Raw genomic sequence first — 14,388 nt, forward strand, 5'->3', positions numbered from 1 at the left:
GTGGCCTTGATTTTGCTTTAAGCACAGACTTTGCTTGGGTTCAGATGGGATGAATGCTTTCTAGCCCCAGTGAAGCTGCTGTGGTGGGCTAACATCTGGACACAGTGCTCACAGGGTAGCTGGCAGGCAGCTGAGTGGTGAAGAACAGCTGTTTGTGGCCACTGACAGCGACTGCTCGGTCACATCGGTGCAGACACAATCACCAGACTTCTTGGGAACGACACATATGACCAGACATAATGTGAAAAATGTATGCTTTATTTTTACACCTGAATTCATTATATGAGGCTGGGAGGAATTCTTCTCGTAAGCAGCCTATGAGACTTCAAATTCAGTCATGGAAACTGGAATTTCTATATGTAGAGAACAACACTACAGCAAGAGCATAGTTTTATCCTGGTAGCAGCTATTCAGATTTCTGTTGATTGCATCATTCCCTGAAAATTATATTTTTTTTGGGTGAAATTCCTCTTGCTTAATCTTGGACAGAAAGTGAACAGTAAAATCTGTTCAACCATTTTTTTTTTTTATTTTCAATGGATCACCAAAATGAAAACTGATTTTAAAATATGTTATGTGTGTCCGTGAGGAATTTACTAGGACAATATATCTCTTATACTCTGGTTATTTCATTGACTTTATTTTTATAGGGAAGAAAATCAGGTAAAATAGTAATGGTTCACTGACTATAATTGACCAAAACCCCACAATAAATCAAAACCAGACTTCCAAAGCATTGAAATGATCTCATTTATCTTAAGGGAAAAAAAAAAAAAGAAAAAAGTCAAAAGCATAAAAAGCATTTTGGTCAATTTTGATGTTACAAAACATTTTTATATTTATTTAATATCATGTCTCCTACTCTGTAGATATACTGTCTATTTTCTGAAAAAATAATGTGCAAACAGATTATTGCATAACACATCTCTTCCAATTTAGCCCAGAAATATTTACTAAATTAATTTTTAACACAATAAGAAAAGTGTTTTAATATTTTATGTTTGAATTCCAGAGAGTTTTATCATCTAAGATATTCTGTGGAAAGCAGCACCTATTTACTTTTTTGTAAGCCATTATGAAGATGGAATTGGCCTCTCAGACAAAATAACAGAGGTGATTAAAACACAAGCTGAATAAAGGAGCTTACTGAGTGGATTCTTGCAGAGTGAGTATTTCATCTTGGCTCTGTGTGTGTGTGTGTGTGATATTTTGCATAATGGTCCACAGACTTCCTACAATTTTACAGAATATACATATACATAGTGCTGAGACACAGAGAAGTGGATTTCACATTATCTCTATGCTTATTTAGGGCTCACTGTCTATGTGGAATGAGTAAAAGTAATATTAAAAGAAACCAATTATGAAACAGAAAATATTTTGGTATGCAAACAAAGAAAAATACTGTATTTTAGTTTAGAGACAGTTCAAGCATATACAGCATATACATAATAAAGCTCAGTGTTTTGTCTTTTTTTTGTATTAGCTAAAGAAGCAGTCATGAAACTCTTGAATATTGGCTTAAAACTTGACAACCACCTAGTGCATTCTTCTTGCTCACCTTTTAAAAATACACAATCTGAGATGGATACATTGCACTGCTGGAGTTTACAATATATATTTCAAATTTACAAAAATACAGAAAAACAAGATTTCTTGCACTCAGATACTGAGCATTAACCCTTTGAGTACTAATTCCCACCTGCAACACTGCAGAACACATTCATCTGACTTACATGTTTTTATAACATTCTAACAATTATAATTGTCATCTTTATGTACACTATTAGGAAATTTATTCCTACATATTAAAAAAAAAAAAAAAAGAAGGTAGAGTCTAATAAACTGCTAATAACAGAAAAATATGGGGCTGAAGTATGGTCAAGATTTCTGCCACATAGACACAAAGAATCACAGACTGATGGTCTCTCAATGGAATTTTCTATTTCCTCCCTGCAGCAATTACATAAGTCTGTGTGGAGACAACATAGCAAACTTTCTTGTGTTGCTGTCCTTGTTTAGGGCAATTTGGGAGGAAACATCTGAATGGGAATACAGAACATACAGAATTTCTGCTTTTTCTCTCATTTCTGCATGCACTGTTCACTTTCCACTGTAGACATTTTCCTCATAGCTCTATGCTCCCATTCACTTTCTGAAATCTATTATTATTCTGCACCCTCCCTACTTGTAAAAAGCAGTTTTGTTTCTTACAGTGATCATTCTGATGCAGTTCTGTACAGTGAGTTGATGCTTTGTGTCCAGATGTTCGTGGAAACATGAAAATAATCTTGCCAAGAACCTTGTTAATAGGGAATGTTACTGACCCTGGAATGCCCTACAATTCAGCAGAAATCATGAACATAAAGAACTTGTCTGAAGGTCAAATTTGCATTAAAGCATTAAGACAATCTGAAATTTGCTAGGGGAGGAAATGGGTTTTCAGAAAGCAAGTAGTGAAATTAATAGATGGATTCTAAGAAGGTGTGTTTTTAGAAAATTACTGAACTTCCTCTTTCCTGGCAACTCTGGACTACATTGATCATGTAACTAAATAGACAACATCATATATACAGTATCTCTGAACTAGAATAAGCTACTTTAAGAAAATAACTGTAGTCCTCAAAGAGTTAATGGTAAAACTGCTCTACCTTAACAGATGTGGGAAGGTTACCGTGGAACAGCTTACAGATTCGTTTAAAAGGCATACTTTACAAAGAAGTGTAAAACTTATTGAGACAATTGCTATTACACTGCACAGTGCCACATACAATGAGTAGTGCATGCTCCGTAAAGACATTAGAGTGGACCCTTATCAAAGCTATCATATAACCTTATACAAAGGATTGTGCCACTTAAACTAGTGCAGAGTGATTTTTTTCTCCTGTAGATTTATAATGCTCTAGATTAATATCAATAGGGTTTTTCACAGCCTTGTACCACACTTTTTTTTGTTCTTTTTTTAAACACATGTAACACTAGAAAACAGCAAATGGTATATCCTGACATATGTCATGCAAAATACAACCAATACAGCACCAAGGATGTAACAGAGACATTACCTAGCACTTCTCTCCAACAAGAAAAAGGACAGAACAGAGACTGTACATTATGACTTTACAGGCCATATGCTACAGAAGGTTTTAAGAGGCAGTATCACTTTTGTATATCTAAAAAGCTGCAATTTTATAAAATCATGTTTATCATTTCTACCATAGCCACTTCTGATTAAAATCCATGGCACAGTAATAATATTTTTCTACAAAAATAAATAAGTAAAAGTTTAAGATGCTGATATGTTTATAAAAAGTGTCTGAAGTTACTAAAGAAAAAAAGTGAAAACAATGAATGGAAATGATGTTTTTAAAGAAATGTCATTCTGTATAACAAAAGGATATTGCCTCTCTTATTCAATTGTCTAGACTTCATTTTCTCATTATCTTTCAGAATAATTATATAACTTCCTTTTAAAAATAATTTCACTTTAAAACTGTCACTATCCCTCTCTCTTTGACACTTACAAAGAAAATGAAAACCTGTACAATTTACTGATGAGCTACGCAAACGTATCACCGTATTTATTATGGAATAAAAACAAAGATAATGACGGTTTAGGGAAAAAAAACCCCACACGTTATGATGGCCCACGAACTACACAGTAGTTTCATTTTTCCAAGGGCCAGTTTTGATATTTCCTGTACTATCTGAGCTGTATATCATGGCTTCATGCATGTTTCCCTTGAGAATTCCGTTGTGATTTGTTGTATTAAATGGCAATGACTGTGTCCGTGGGTGCATTTCAAAGTGAGCTGGGTGGTGCACAGTGTCACTGTCTGGCATTTTAGCACAGCTGTATATTACAGTACTCGCGTCGCTGCTTTCGGGCTGGTTGACGGTGGGGTACGGATCGCTCTTGGAGCAGCAGGCCCGTCTGTGACCTGACTGGCTCTCGTGTGTGCTGTGGGGACTGTCTGTGTGCGAGCTGTGGATGCTGCCGTCAATGCTCGAGGGGATGTGGTAGGCGTACTCTCTCTCCCCTGCTGACCTGTGCCGACTGAAGTAACGTGGCTTAGTTCTGCTTTTCAGACATCTGTGAATGTGCATGTTGGGTCTGAAGGTTCCCTCGTTGTGGACGTGAATGTGAGCCTCGTCATCCAGCAGCTGATCGCAGTGCATTTTTGCACAGCAAGGTGTCACGGGCGACAGGCAGTTAACGTGGTTCTGAACCGCTTGCAGGTTAGTGAGTTTGCAGTGGCTCGCTGCCGGGTGAGTAAACACAGCTGACTTGTTGGGGCATGGCGATTCCTGCAGACAAGGTGCGTGAACTTGGGTGTCGCCATTGACGTTGACCTTCGGGCGCACGTTGACTTGCACAGAGTAGGTGTTTCTTTTGGATGGGCAGCAGGACCACCAGCAATGCCACACATCATCTCGCTTTGCACAGTGATGGATCAGGATGAAAAGCCCCAAGGTCACACAGAAGGCTCCATAAAGACAGCTAAATATCATATCCAAGAAATGACCTTGAGATACTGCGAGCGCTCCAAAGGTCCAAGTGGCAGTGAACAGGAACAAAGTGAATGCTGCGGCTCGAAGCTGAGCCTTAAATGAATGCTCATTTTCCAATAAGGAAGAAGAAATCATGGGGCAGGTTGCCTGGGGAACGGACACAGAGTCTGTAATGTGACCATGGCCCACGTCAGTACTTGGCATTCTCTGCGGATCTTCTGTCTTTTCCTTCAGCTCGTACTTGCGTTCAGGATGGCGCTTCAGCTGCACGTACGTGCAGAGAAAGTAAACACAGGTCACCAGCACAATGAATGCCACCGGCCCGTAAAACGCACCGAGACTGGGCTCCCAGGCCATCCAGCAACTGAAAACAACAAGAAGAGAGAGTCAAGAACATTTCAGAGCCCACATTAGATGTGATGGGCAACTGGCTGTTGTCTGACTAGTGTGACACAACAGTATCTCAGAAGTTCAACTTGTGGAGAGAGGGAGTCTGTCTTTAATATTAATTAAGCTGAGGCATCACTTTCTAATTGAATAGAATATATGGTATAATTTACAGATTATTAAAATTGAAAAATTCCAAGAAATGTAGGTCAGTTTAGACTCTGGAATTGCAATGAAGTATAAGACCATTTATGTCGACCCTTTTCTCTATTATTAAAATGTCTGCACTAATACTTTGATTAAAAAGCAAATGAGGCATAGTTTATACACTCTGTGTGAGCAATAGAAATGTACAGATTTCAGTGGTTTGTATCAATGAACATTGCTACAAATTCTTCAGCCTGGAGACTTTTCTTGTAGAATTCTCTTCTCTCCAAACAACAGCCTGAGTACCAAGAGAAGCTGAAAAAAGACCTCCAGTTGAACTGTCACCGCTTTCAGCAGTGAGCAGACCTCAAAGATACGTGCCATTTCTGAATCCTGCACTGTCTCTGGAGTTCCTAGGAGCTCATCCATGTCAATTTGAATGTCCTCAGAAAAATTAGGGAAACTGATGGTCTCTTTGTGGTATGTTAGTAGCATAGTACCATTGTAGCATGATTAAGGTTTTCTAGGCTTTAAATAATATCACCATAACTGTTTTAGAGCAGCTTAAAGTAGCTCACAGCATGAGAATGAGAGGACTGCTTAAGTACTAAGGATACAAATAAACATGGGAGAAGAAAACACTAATCCTTGATGGAAACTGGCAAAACATTGGTTAGAGGGAAAAGGAATATTTGTCTCATTTTGAGTCTTCTCTATGATCTGCTTTTAGCCATGGTTACAGACAGACAACTGTATACTAGGCAGGATAGCCTAGTATAGCTGCTACTAGGTTCTTATATCCTAAATATTCCATGGATTTCTGGAAAGAGGAATAAGTTACTTTATCTCTTGGACTTGGACAAGAAGTAATGGGCCTAAACTGCAGCAAGAAAGATCTAAATTATATTTTTTTAAAAGTTTATTAGCTGTTAGGACAATTAGGATAATAAGCTGTTGGAATGAAATGTGGTCTATCCATTACAGGAACATTTAAAGTACCTCAGATAAATAACTGTCAGGAATGGTTTGGATATAGCTAATTTCCCACTGGGTCAGAAAGACAGACCAGGTGATCTGTCATGATGATTCCAGCTCTAAAAGTGACACTGTGTGACACTTCATATTCATTTAGGCGTGTGTGATTAGTTGCAGTTCCTCCAGTTCCAGTGAGGAAACTTCTGATATCAGATTCTTGTCTAGCCAGGAATTATCTACAAGTTACTATAAAAAGGGTAGAATGACTTTTTCTCCCAGGCTGAGAACCTCTCAGCTAAATAGAGACAGTCCCACGGGGTTTTACAGCAAGAAACTGCAGAATAATGACTTTGAATTTTTGAAATCTGAACCTTAAACAGAAACATGCCCACATGAACTTAGAAACACTCCAATGAGTATATAATTTACTGTTAGACAGGCACATGAAAAGGTTCCCTGAAAGATATTTGTGAAAACATAGGTAAATTACCACCTATATTTAATTGGGTAAGCAGAGAACACAAAGCTACGTGAATACTTGAAATACTTTTGAATGCTGCATATTTGATGCAAAGTGGAGAGTGGAATGCTCCCGAGTGGAACAGTCTCATGGGATGCTGTTATTTCAAGTAGAATCTCATTGTGGATCACTTACAAAATCTATTCTGTAAAAAAAAGTTCAAGTTCGTGCATCTATATTTACTTTACTAATACCATAAAAAATGAATAAGGCACATAACTCACTGGGTTGCCATTGAATTAGGAGCTTTTTACTCATTCTTATAACCATTCCTCATCTGTCCCTTGTTTTCTGTGCACACGGTGGCAGCAGGTATTGATTTGCTACATTAATATGATTAAAGAAGTAGAACCCCAGTAACTGCACCAAAATGAAAAATGTCTTATATCTATGAACATAAATAATAGAGCTTTATAATACACTGTTGATTATAAGCTGGCTGTTTAATTGGATAAATTTGAATAAATATATAAATATGAGCTGCGCCCTAGGCAAAGCATACTGTTAGCCATGGTATGCTCTGATTTCTTACTGGAATTTAAATTTCAATTACCTATAAAAATGTCTTTAAGGAGCCAGATGCTCAGTTATGAACCATTCTCCTTGGCAGCCACTTCTCGTGCTCAGAACACAACCAGTTTCAAATGTGTCACAATAGATGCTCAAAGCAGTAACTAAGAGTGATGTCCTCTAGAGCATTAGTGCTGCCAGAGTACTGAAATATCCATTAGTGTGCCAGTCACTGCCATGCAGATCTGTTACACACACTGTATTTAACTTTGCAGTCTAATTCACTTTCTGCTAGGCTTTTAGGGAAAGACTTACTGTACTTATGGATACCTCATGCTTCATGCCAAGAATTAGGAATTAATGACAATGTGATGCCTGGTGAGCTTGTGGAGGTCTACTGAAACACCTACCTACTCACAAGGACACAAAAGAATTATGACAGGATTGCCAGACATTATGACTTCAACATTTCCAGGTGGGAAAATCCAAAATATTTGGGTTTTTATGGAAGGATGGGAGTGGAGGGAGTGGGGAAGGGATTTTTACTTGTCCTTTTCTTACATCATTACTTTTAAATTGCTCTAAGTTGCCAGAAGGATATCAAATCAAGGTTGAAAATTAAATGAAAATATTTAAATAATTAATAGCTGCATTAGATATGATATTCATCAGGTATTTTTAATATCTTTCAGTTATTCAGATGTAAATGGAGAGCAAATCTGTAAATGAAAGGTGATTGTATTGCCAGTAATGGAGTCAAATTGGTGGAGGTGAAGCATCAAGCTCCAGATTAAGACATTGCTCTTTCACAGCTAATATTTAATAAAATTTTGTAACAGATGTCATCCCAAATTGCATGCCTGTACCCTTTATAAAGTCAGCTACATTTATTTGGATAAGAAACAGAATCTGTCTTCCTTGTAAGTTTTATCATAGTAGCTTATACTTACTATGGTGCATTGCCTTCAATCCCATAATTATTGATATTGGTTGCTGCTGTAATCCCACATATAATGAATGGAACTCCACCACTAATCAGGTAAAATCTGTTGAGAGATAATAACTGATATTTTAACTTGCCTGACTTTTTAAATAATTGTACATTCTTGAAGTATTTTGGGAATAAAATATTGCTAAAATATTAAACAAGTCCCTAAAACCAGAAAAGCAAAGAATGAACTATTGTCACAATAAGAACTGTACTTATGAAGCAAAGAGCAGAAAGCTTAATATTTAATGTTTATATTGACCCACTTTTAACAAACACTTGGTTTATAATTTCAGTAAATGTAGCAATATGAAAAACAAAATACTGTCTAATGACAGAACCTAAATACTAAATAAAGTTATTCCACTCACCTTGATATTTATATAGTTATTAAATATGAAAACACCATTAATTAAAAATATTCAGGCAAAGAACCTTTATTCACTTTAACATACAAATGCTACCAGGGAAATTCAGTGAAATCACAGAAACTTTTTCATGTCTCCCACATGACAAAAGAAAGGAAGCTCAGTTAGCCAAAGAGAAAAGGGGCAGTCCACTTGGTAAAATGTTTTGATTTATTTCTCCACAGGGAAAAATCTGAAGAAATTGGGAGGGTTTTGAATATGCCTTTTCTTCACTCCTTTAATACCCAGCCTTGCAATTGCATTAAAATGTGAGCGCTTCCAAGGCTTCAGCAAGATCTGAAAAGTGTTGGTCTTTCTGTAAAGACTTGTATTGTAAGACAGAAAGCACAGAGTTCCTCAGCCTTTCACAGGTTAAAGGCCACTGAATGCAGCACCATTACAGTGCAGCATCATTAGGCTACCTAGAAATCCCAGGGGATCTCACGGAATCGGCATCCTTCATGCCTATGTCCAAATTCAGCAAAATGAACCATCATCATATTTTCCATTTATATAAGCAAAACACAAAATGATGCCTGGAGCACAGCACTTCCACCGCTGTGGACTCTGGGCTGGAGAGCACCAGCCCCCATTCCTGCAGCTGGAGGCGACGGTGCTCAGTGGCAAAAGGAAAATGTTCCACTGCACCCAGGAGCTCAGCTGGTTCTCTGAAATCCTGACTCATTTCCTGGCTTAAGCAATGCTCCTCTGTCAGCAGACAAAATGAGTTTCTTTTCAAGCCACTTCGGTGTGGAAGCAGGGACACAGACACTTTCCAGTCCCTGCTGCTACGCCCCTCAGGTCTAAGAGGAACCTGGAAAGGTGTGGGACACGTTCTGATCACAATCTAGCCACTAGTTTTCTATTACATATTATAAATATTAGGAAATTTCACAGTCATTTCGGGGTAGGATTTTTAGAGAAACAGAGCAATAGTAAGATTAAATAGATCAGCATTTAATTCCAGCCCAGAATTAGTGTCAGAATTTCTTAATCTCTTTTCCCATCTCCTTCCAAAGCAGAATCATGGGTCAGGACTCAGAAAATTTCCTCTTAGCATTTACAGTCAATCTTTGTCCTAATGGTCTAAACTGTAAACAGACCAGAGAAAATCATATTTTGCGCTCATCAGGAAGCCCTTCAGATTTTATAAATTCAAAGTCATTGAGTATATATTTTTTCTTCAACTTGGCTTATTCTGAAGAGCTCAACGAATTCCAATGAACAAGCTGTCCTCCTACAAAATCCATTCATTCACTGCAGTTTGATGATTGTAAATATCTTTTGACTTGAGCATGTTGAATAATCTATCTTAATAGCTTATTATTATATTTAACAAAGACATTTCTAATGGTATTTTTGAAATTCAGGAAATTACTAGGGTACAGCAATGAGGCATACAAAACTTAATCCTAATTCATCTAAGAAAGAGTAAGGAGCAGAAAAAATAGGAATACTGAAGCAAGTACAGGAAACTGCACTTTGAACTCATCTGAAGTGATTACACCATAGAATTTACCTAAAATGCAACCTATAATTTCATTTTTTTGCAGTGACACCACTTTTTACAGATTGGATACATACATATAAATCAATTCTTATCCAAAGTTTCAGACAAGCCAGCATTTGGGTATTAGATAAGCTACTTCACAGCCCACACTTCCAGCAGGCTGCTGAACACAACAGTAGCAACAGATGCTCTGGAAGCACTTCAGCTACACAGTGCTGCAGAAATGTGGCAAAATCCACCCAAATTCCTGTTGTGGCTCAGGGCTAAGGGCAAGAAAATACATCCTAGAAATGACATAAGGTGAAATCAAATGTTCCAGTGTACCTGAGGTGCACTGTCCTGATACCCACACATCACACTGCCTGCCCTGTCTCACTGGGGGGGAAAAAAAGAGGAAAATAGCAAATAGAAATGACAGTGTATACAAATGATTCTTCATTGGTGGGTTCAGAACTCTTGAAGGGTGAAGAGAAATAAAAGCTGTCAAATAGAAGAAAAGTCAGCAAGAGAGGAATAGGATTGAAATAGACCAAAGAGAAAATGCAATTAAAGATACAGAAGTTAAATTAATTGTAAGAGCAGAAGTGCATACTCCTGTCCATTTGTGTTAGCTTGTGGATACCTTAAACAGTATATAAAAGAAGGAAAGACCATATTGTTAAGTCACCAAAGAAAATACATTGATCAAGAAGTTTCATATACATGTTAGTTGTGAGGAAGTACACTTGAAATTAATAAATTTAGACTTTCAAACATTACTTTTTATGTAATCATTACTTGCTATCAATTTCTTCTTCATGCAGATAAAGCAAATAATTCTGAAGAAAAAGCTGCAGAAGAATTGATAGGACATAAATAAAAAGTGACAAAAATATAGATAATGAATAGCTATTTTTCATACTTCTAGGAAACCTTTCATCAAAGGGTTTTAAACATGAATGAATTTAGCCTTACAACACCCTGTGTGGTCAATAAACAATATTGTTTCCTGATGAAAAAACAAGAAGAGATAAGGTATTCAAGGCCATGCAGGAAATGAGACTCCTTAACTCCCATCCCATGTTTGCACACAAGGCACCTCTCTGTTCTCTGTTACTGTACATGAAGGGACTGGGCAAACCAGGGCATCCAGGATTTTGTCTCCAAGCCCAAGAAACCCGACTGCCCCTCTCTCAGTTCAAGCAGGGGCAAGATGGACATAAAGTTATGTGAATGATTCCCTGATCAGGGTGGTGTCTTCCCAGTACTCACTGAGCCTTGCCAATCCCTGACTTGTGGAGGGGCCTGTGAGTGCTATTCCCTGTGCATCCCTAATAAAATATTCACTGATGTTTGGAATAGCAGCACCTGGGCTTGTCCACAGAGCAGATATTTCAGCCCAGTTAAAGTGTAAGGGTTGTAACCAGAGAGATGCTGGCTTCTGCTTCTTATGCTGCTGCAGCCAACTTCTGGTGTCTTTCAGCCATACAAGTGGAAAAGTAAGGGGTGATGTTCCTATCCAGTAATACTTATCCACACATTAAAGGACTAATAAAGCTGTACCAGAAGCATGAACCTTGTAGACTGAGAAAATACATGCTTTTCAACCATCTTTGCCTCCACCCCAAGAATATTTTCTTATTTAAAAAGATAAATCTTTTTCCTATACTGTTTGCCTACTTTTAATTTACTATTTCTTCTTACAACTGTCTTGGAGTTTTAAAGCTTTAAAAGTCTATATCCTTTAGTTCAGTAACCAGCTTTGTCTTCCAATTAACTTTCCTACTTCTGCGTTAATTTTCTAATTTTTCTCATTACACCAGTGGGCCGTCTCCTCTTCAAAAAAGAACGTGCAGTAACCCTGAGCTAATTTCATCTTCTACCATTCAAGAACACACACAAGTGATACTCAGACTACCAGTACTGGAACCCTGTATGCAGCAGGAAGAACAGTGATGTGACTGTTATGATGAAGGCAGACAACACAGAGATTGGCTGTAGTCATGATAGCCATGCATGCAAATCTTTAAAGACTAGGAAACCCCAGGGAGAAAACTAAAATTTTTTTTCCAGCTAAAATGTTTTCCTGACAAGCAGTTAACTTATATAATATTTTCAAACTGTTTTACAGGGAAAACTATAAACTATCAGTGGGATGATTTGGGGCTTTGAAGCAACTGCCAAGCCGTTGCCTCAACAGCCCTTGGGAAGAGGTTTTCAGAATTGTACATTGTTGTTGCTGGCCACCCAGGGATGTCCTGATGATTCCTAGCAGGCTTTTACATCAGCATACATTTATTTACAGAAGCTCATTCCATCACATCTTCACTAACATTGTTATCCAAGCTAATTAGATTAAAACTAGCCTGGTAGGCCTCAGCAGGATGTGCCTGCACCTCTCAGCTGCACTGCAGCAACACCTACAGCTTGAAAACAGCTGGGCAGACACGACCAACTGATGGGCACTAACCTGAAGGGCAGGAATCACATGCCTTGAACATTACAGAGAACCTCAAATTTTCTGCTGCAGGGGCTGCCTGAGACCAGCAAGTACAATATTTTTCATTAGATGCACTAACACAAACACAACCCCCCCAACAGAGCAGCAGACACTGCTGGAGGTGATGCCCCTCTGTTGACATCCTGCCTTACTGTTCTCCAGCTTCCTTTTGGCAACAACTCTTCTTGTAAGGTGAACTCTAGCACAAAGCACTGGGAGCTACACAGCCAATCTGATAGAAACAGGATAATGTCAGCAAGAATGACTGCAATAGCCTGCAGGCAGCATCCATTCTGATAACTTAACATGCAGTATATTCTGCTAAGTTTATTTTCATAAATGTTACTCAGTAAGTCAGCAAGTAAAAGGAGAGCTCTACCTGGTGATAAATTTCATGCTTGAGTATCTGGCTATTCTCTAGCCCAAATTTTTTCCAGACTAAGAACCTTGACTCTGAATTTTTCCAGAAAGGGACCAGACCTTGTCTCTATGGGTGTAATGCAAGACTGACTACATGAGGTTTTTTCTGCAGAGGCTGGCAAAATGGCAGTGTATCAGGAAGTGATTTAAAAGGCTTGAAATAGTCTTTATTGCAGATATTACTTGATTAAAATGTACATATATTTAACCTTATTCCTCTCTGCATGCACAAATCTAGAAAGGCACATGTTAGATATATATAAAGACACCACTGAAGCATTAATTCCTTTTCTACCCATAGTACAAAAAAAAAAAATAAAAATTATCAGGCTAGCTCTACTTACATTTAGGGCACAGTCCATACAGGAAGACTAGCCACGTGCAAAATAAACATCAAAATAAAAGAAGAGTCACAGCAAGATGACTTTCCCATTTCCTTGAGCTGGGATTTGGTTTTAACATCTTTGTGAAAATAATTCATATAGAAAATGGTCATTAACTTCAGAGCTAACCAGATGCCACAGTTCAAGTACCCAGGAGGCAGGCAGACAGATAAGTAGCTGCTCTGTAGAAAGCTGAATTTATGAGCCTGATTTCAAATTATTCTTCCTGATTTTTTCATGCATTACATAATTTTGTGGTCCTTTTTCCTGGGAATTTTGTTAAAATAAAAATAAGGCTTTTAGAAATGACGGGATTCTGAGAATATACTTTTCCTGTAAGAAAAAGCCCAACAATTTAAAATCCTATTCCCAGATAGTCTTGACTTACAAACGTATTTACAAATACCAGGTTTTTTTTTCTCAATGACCTTTTTGAAGAGAAATAACCTATGTTTCCTTCAGTGCATTTCTCCTGTCTGCAAAGGAGATCTAAATATGGAGGATACATATTAAAAAAGAAAAATAATCTACTAATAATACTAAGACAAACTCTACTTTTGCAAGTCAAGCTTTAAATGGTAAGTAACAGAAGTAAGGGTTGTGTGAAAACCCTATTTATCACCTTTTATATGTCAATATTGTTACTCTCTTTAACTGCCTGTACACAGTCCACTTTTTTTCCCCATAAGACGTTTCACTCAGTACAGAAGAAACAAAGGTCACTAGACAGGTAGTTATTAATTTATTTTATATATAGCCCTTCTTTCTAGGTCTTATTACAACTTAAGAGCTTTGCAAACATTAATTAACTAATTGTCATAATGTCCTCGTGAGAATATGTATAATCTTTTCCATTTAGAGGCAGACACTAAACCACAGAAAGATGAAGTAAAAAAAATTATTAAGAAAGGTGTCTGGAGATTTGCTTGCTCAGCTTAAGATGTCCAGGCCTCTCTTTGACAAAACTAACCTCTGTTTTTTGATTAAAATTGGCCATTAGAAAGGAGCTTAAATACCCTTCTTCTGGCAATAAAGAGGGACAATGTTAGTCAGGGTTAGAAGATCTGAAGCCTCACCTATCAAACCCTCTCCATGCCCCTCCCACTGCCCTGGACATTCATTCTGTGTCTCTGCTTTCAGCCCACTGCCCTGG

At 37.8% G+C, this 14,388-nt stretch overlaps 1 protein-coding gene across 2 annotated transcripts in view; it reads right to left on the bottom strand.

Moving 5' to 3' along the window:
* Window positions 1-611: 611 nt before the first annotated feature.
* ADGRA1 (adhesion G protein-coupled receptor A1) overlaps window positions 612-14,388 on the bottom strand; it is a 258,887-nt gene continuing 245,110 nt past the window's right edge. For both annotated transcript variants that reach the window (XM_015633408.3, XM_015633410.3), the window contains 2 exons: window positions 7,999-8,094; window positions 612-4,873 (listed from right to left, as the gene is read on the bottom strand). In XM_015633408.3, the coding sequence (XP_015488894.1) occupies window positions 3,652-4,873; window positions 7,999-8,094 (1,318 nt within the window). In that variant the 3' untranslated portion in view covers window positions 612-3,651. The remainder of the gene's footprint in view (window positions 4,874-7,998; window positions 8,095-14,388) is intronic.

Source organism: Parus major, chromosome 6 (genome assembly GCF_001522545.3).
Source record: "Parus major isolate Abel chromosome 6, Parus_major1.1, whole genome shotgun sequence".
NCBI lineage: Eukaryota > Metazoa > Chordata > Aves > Passeriformes > Paridae > Parus > Parus major.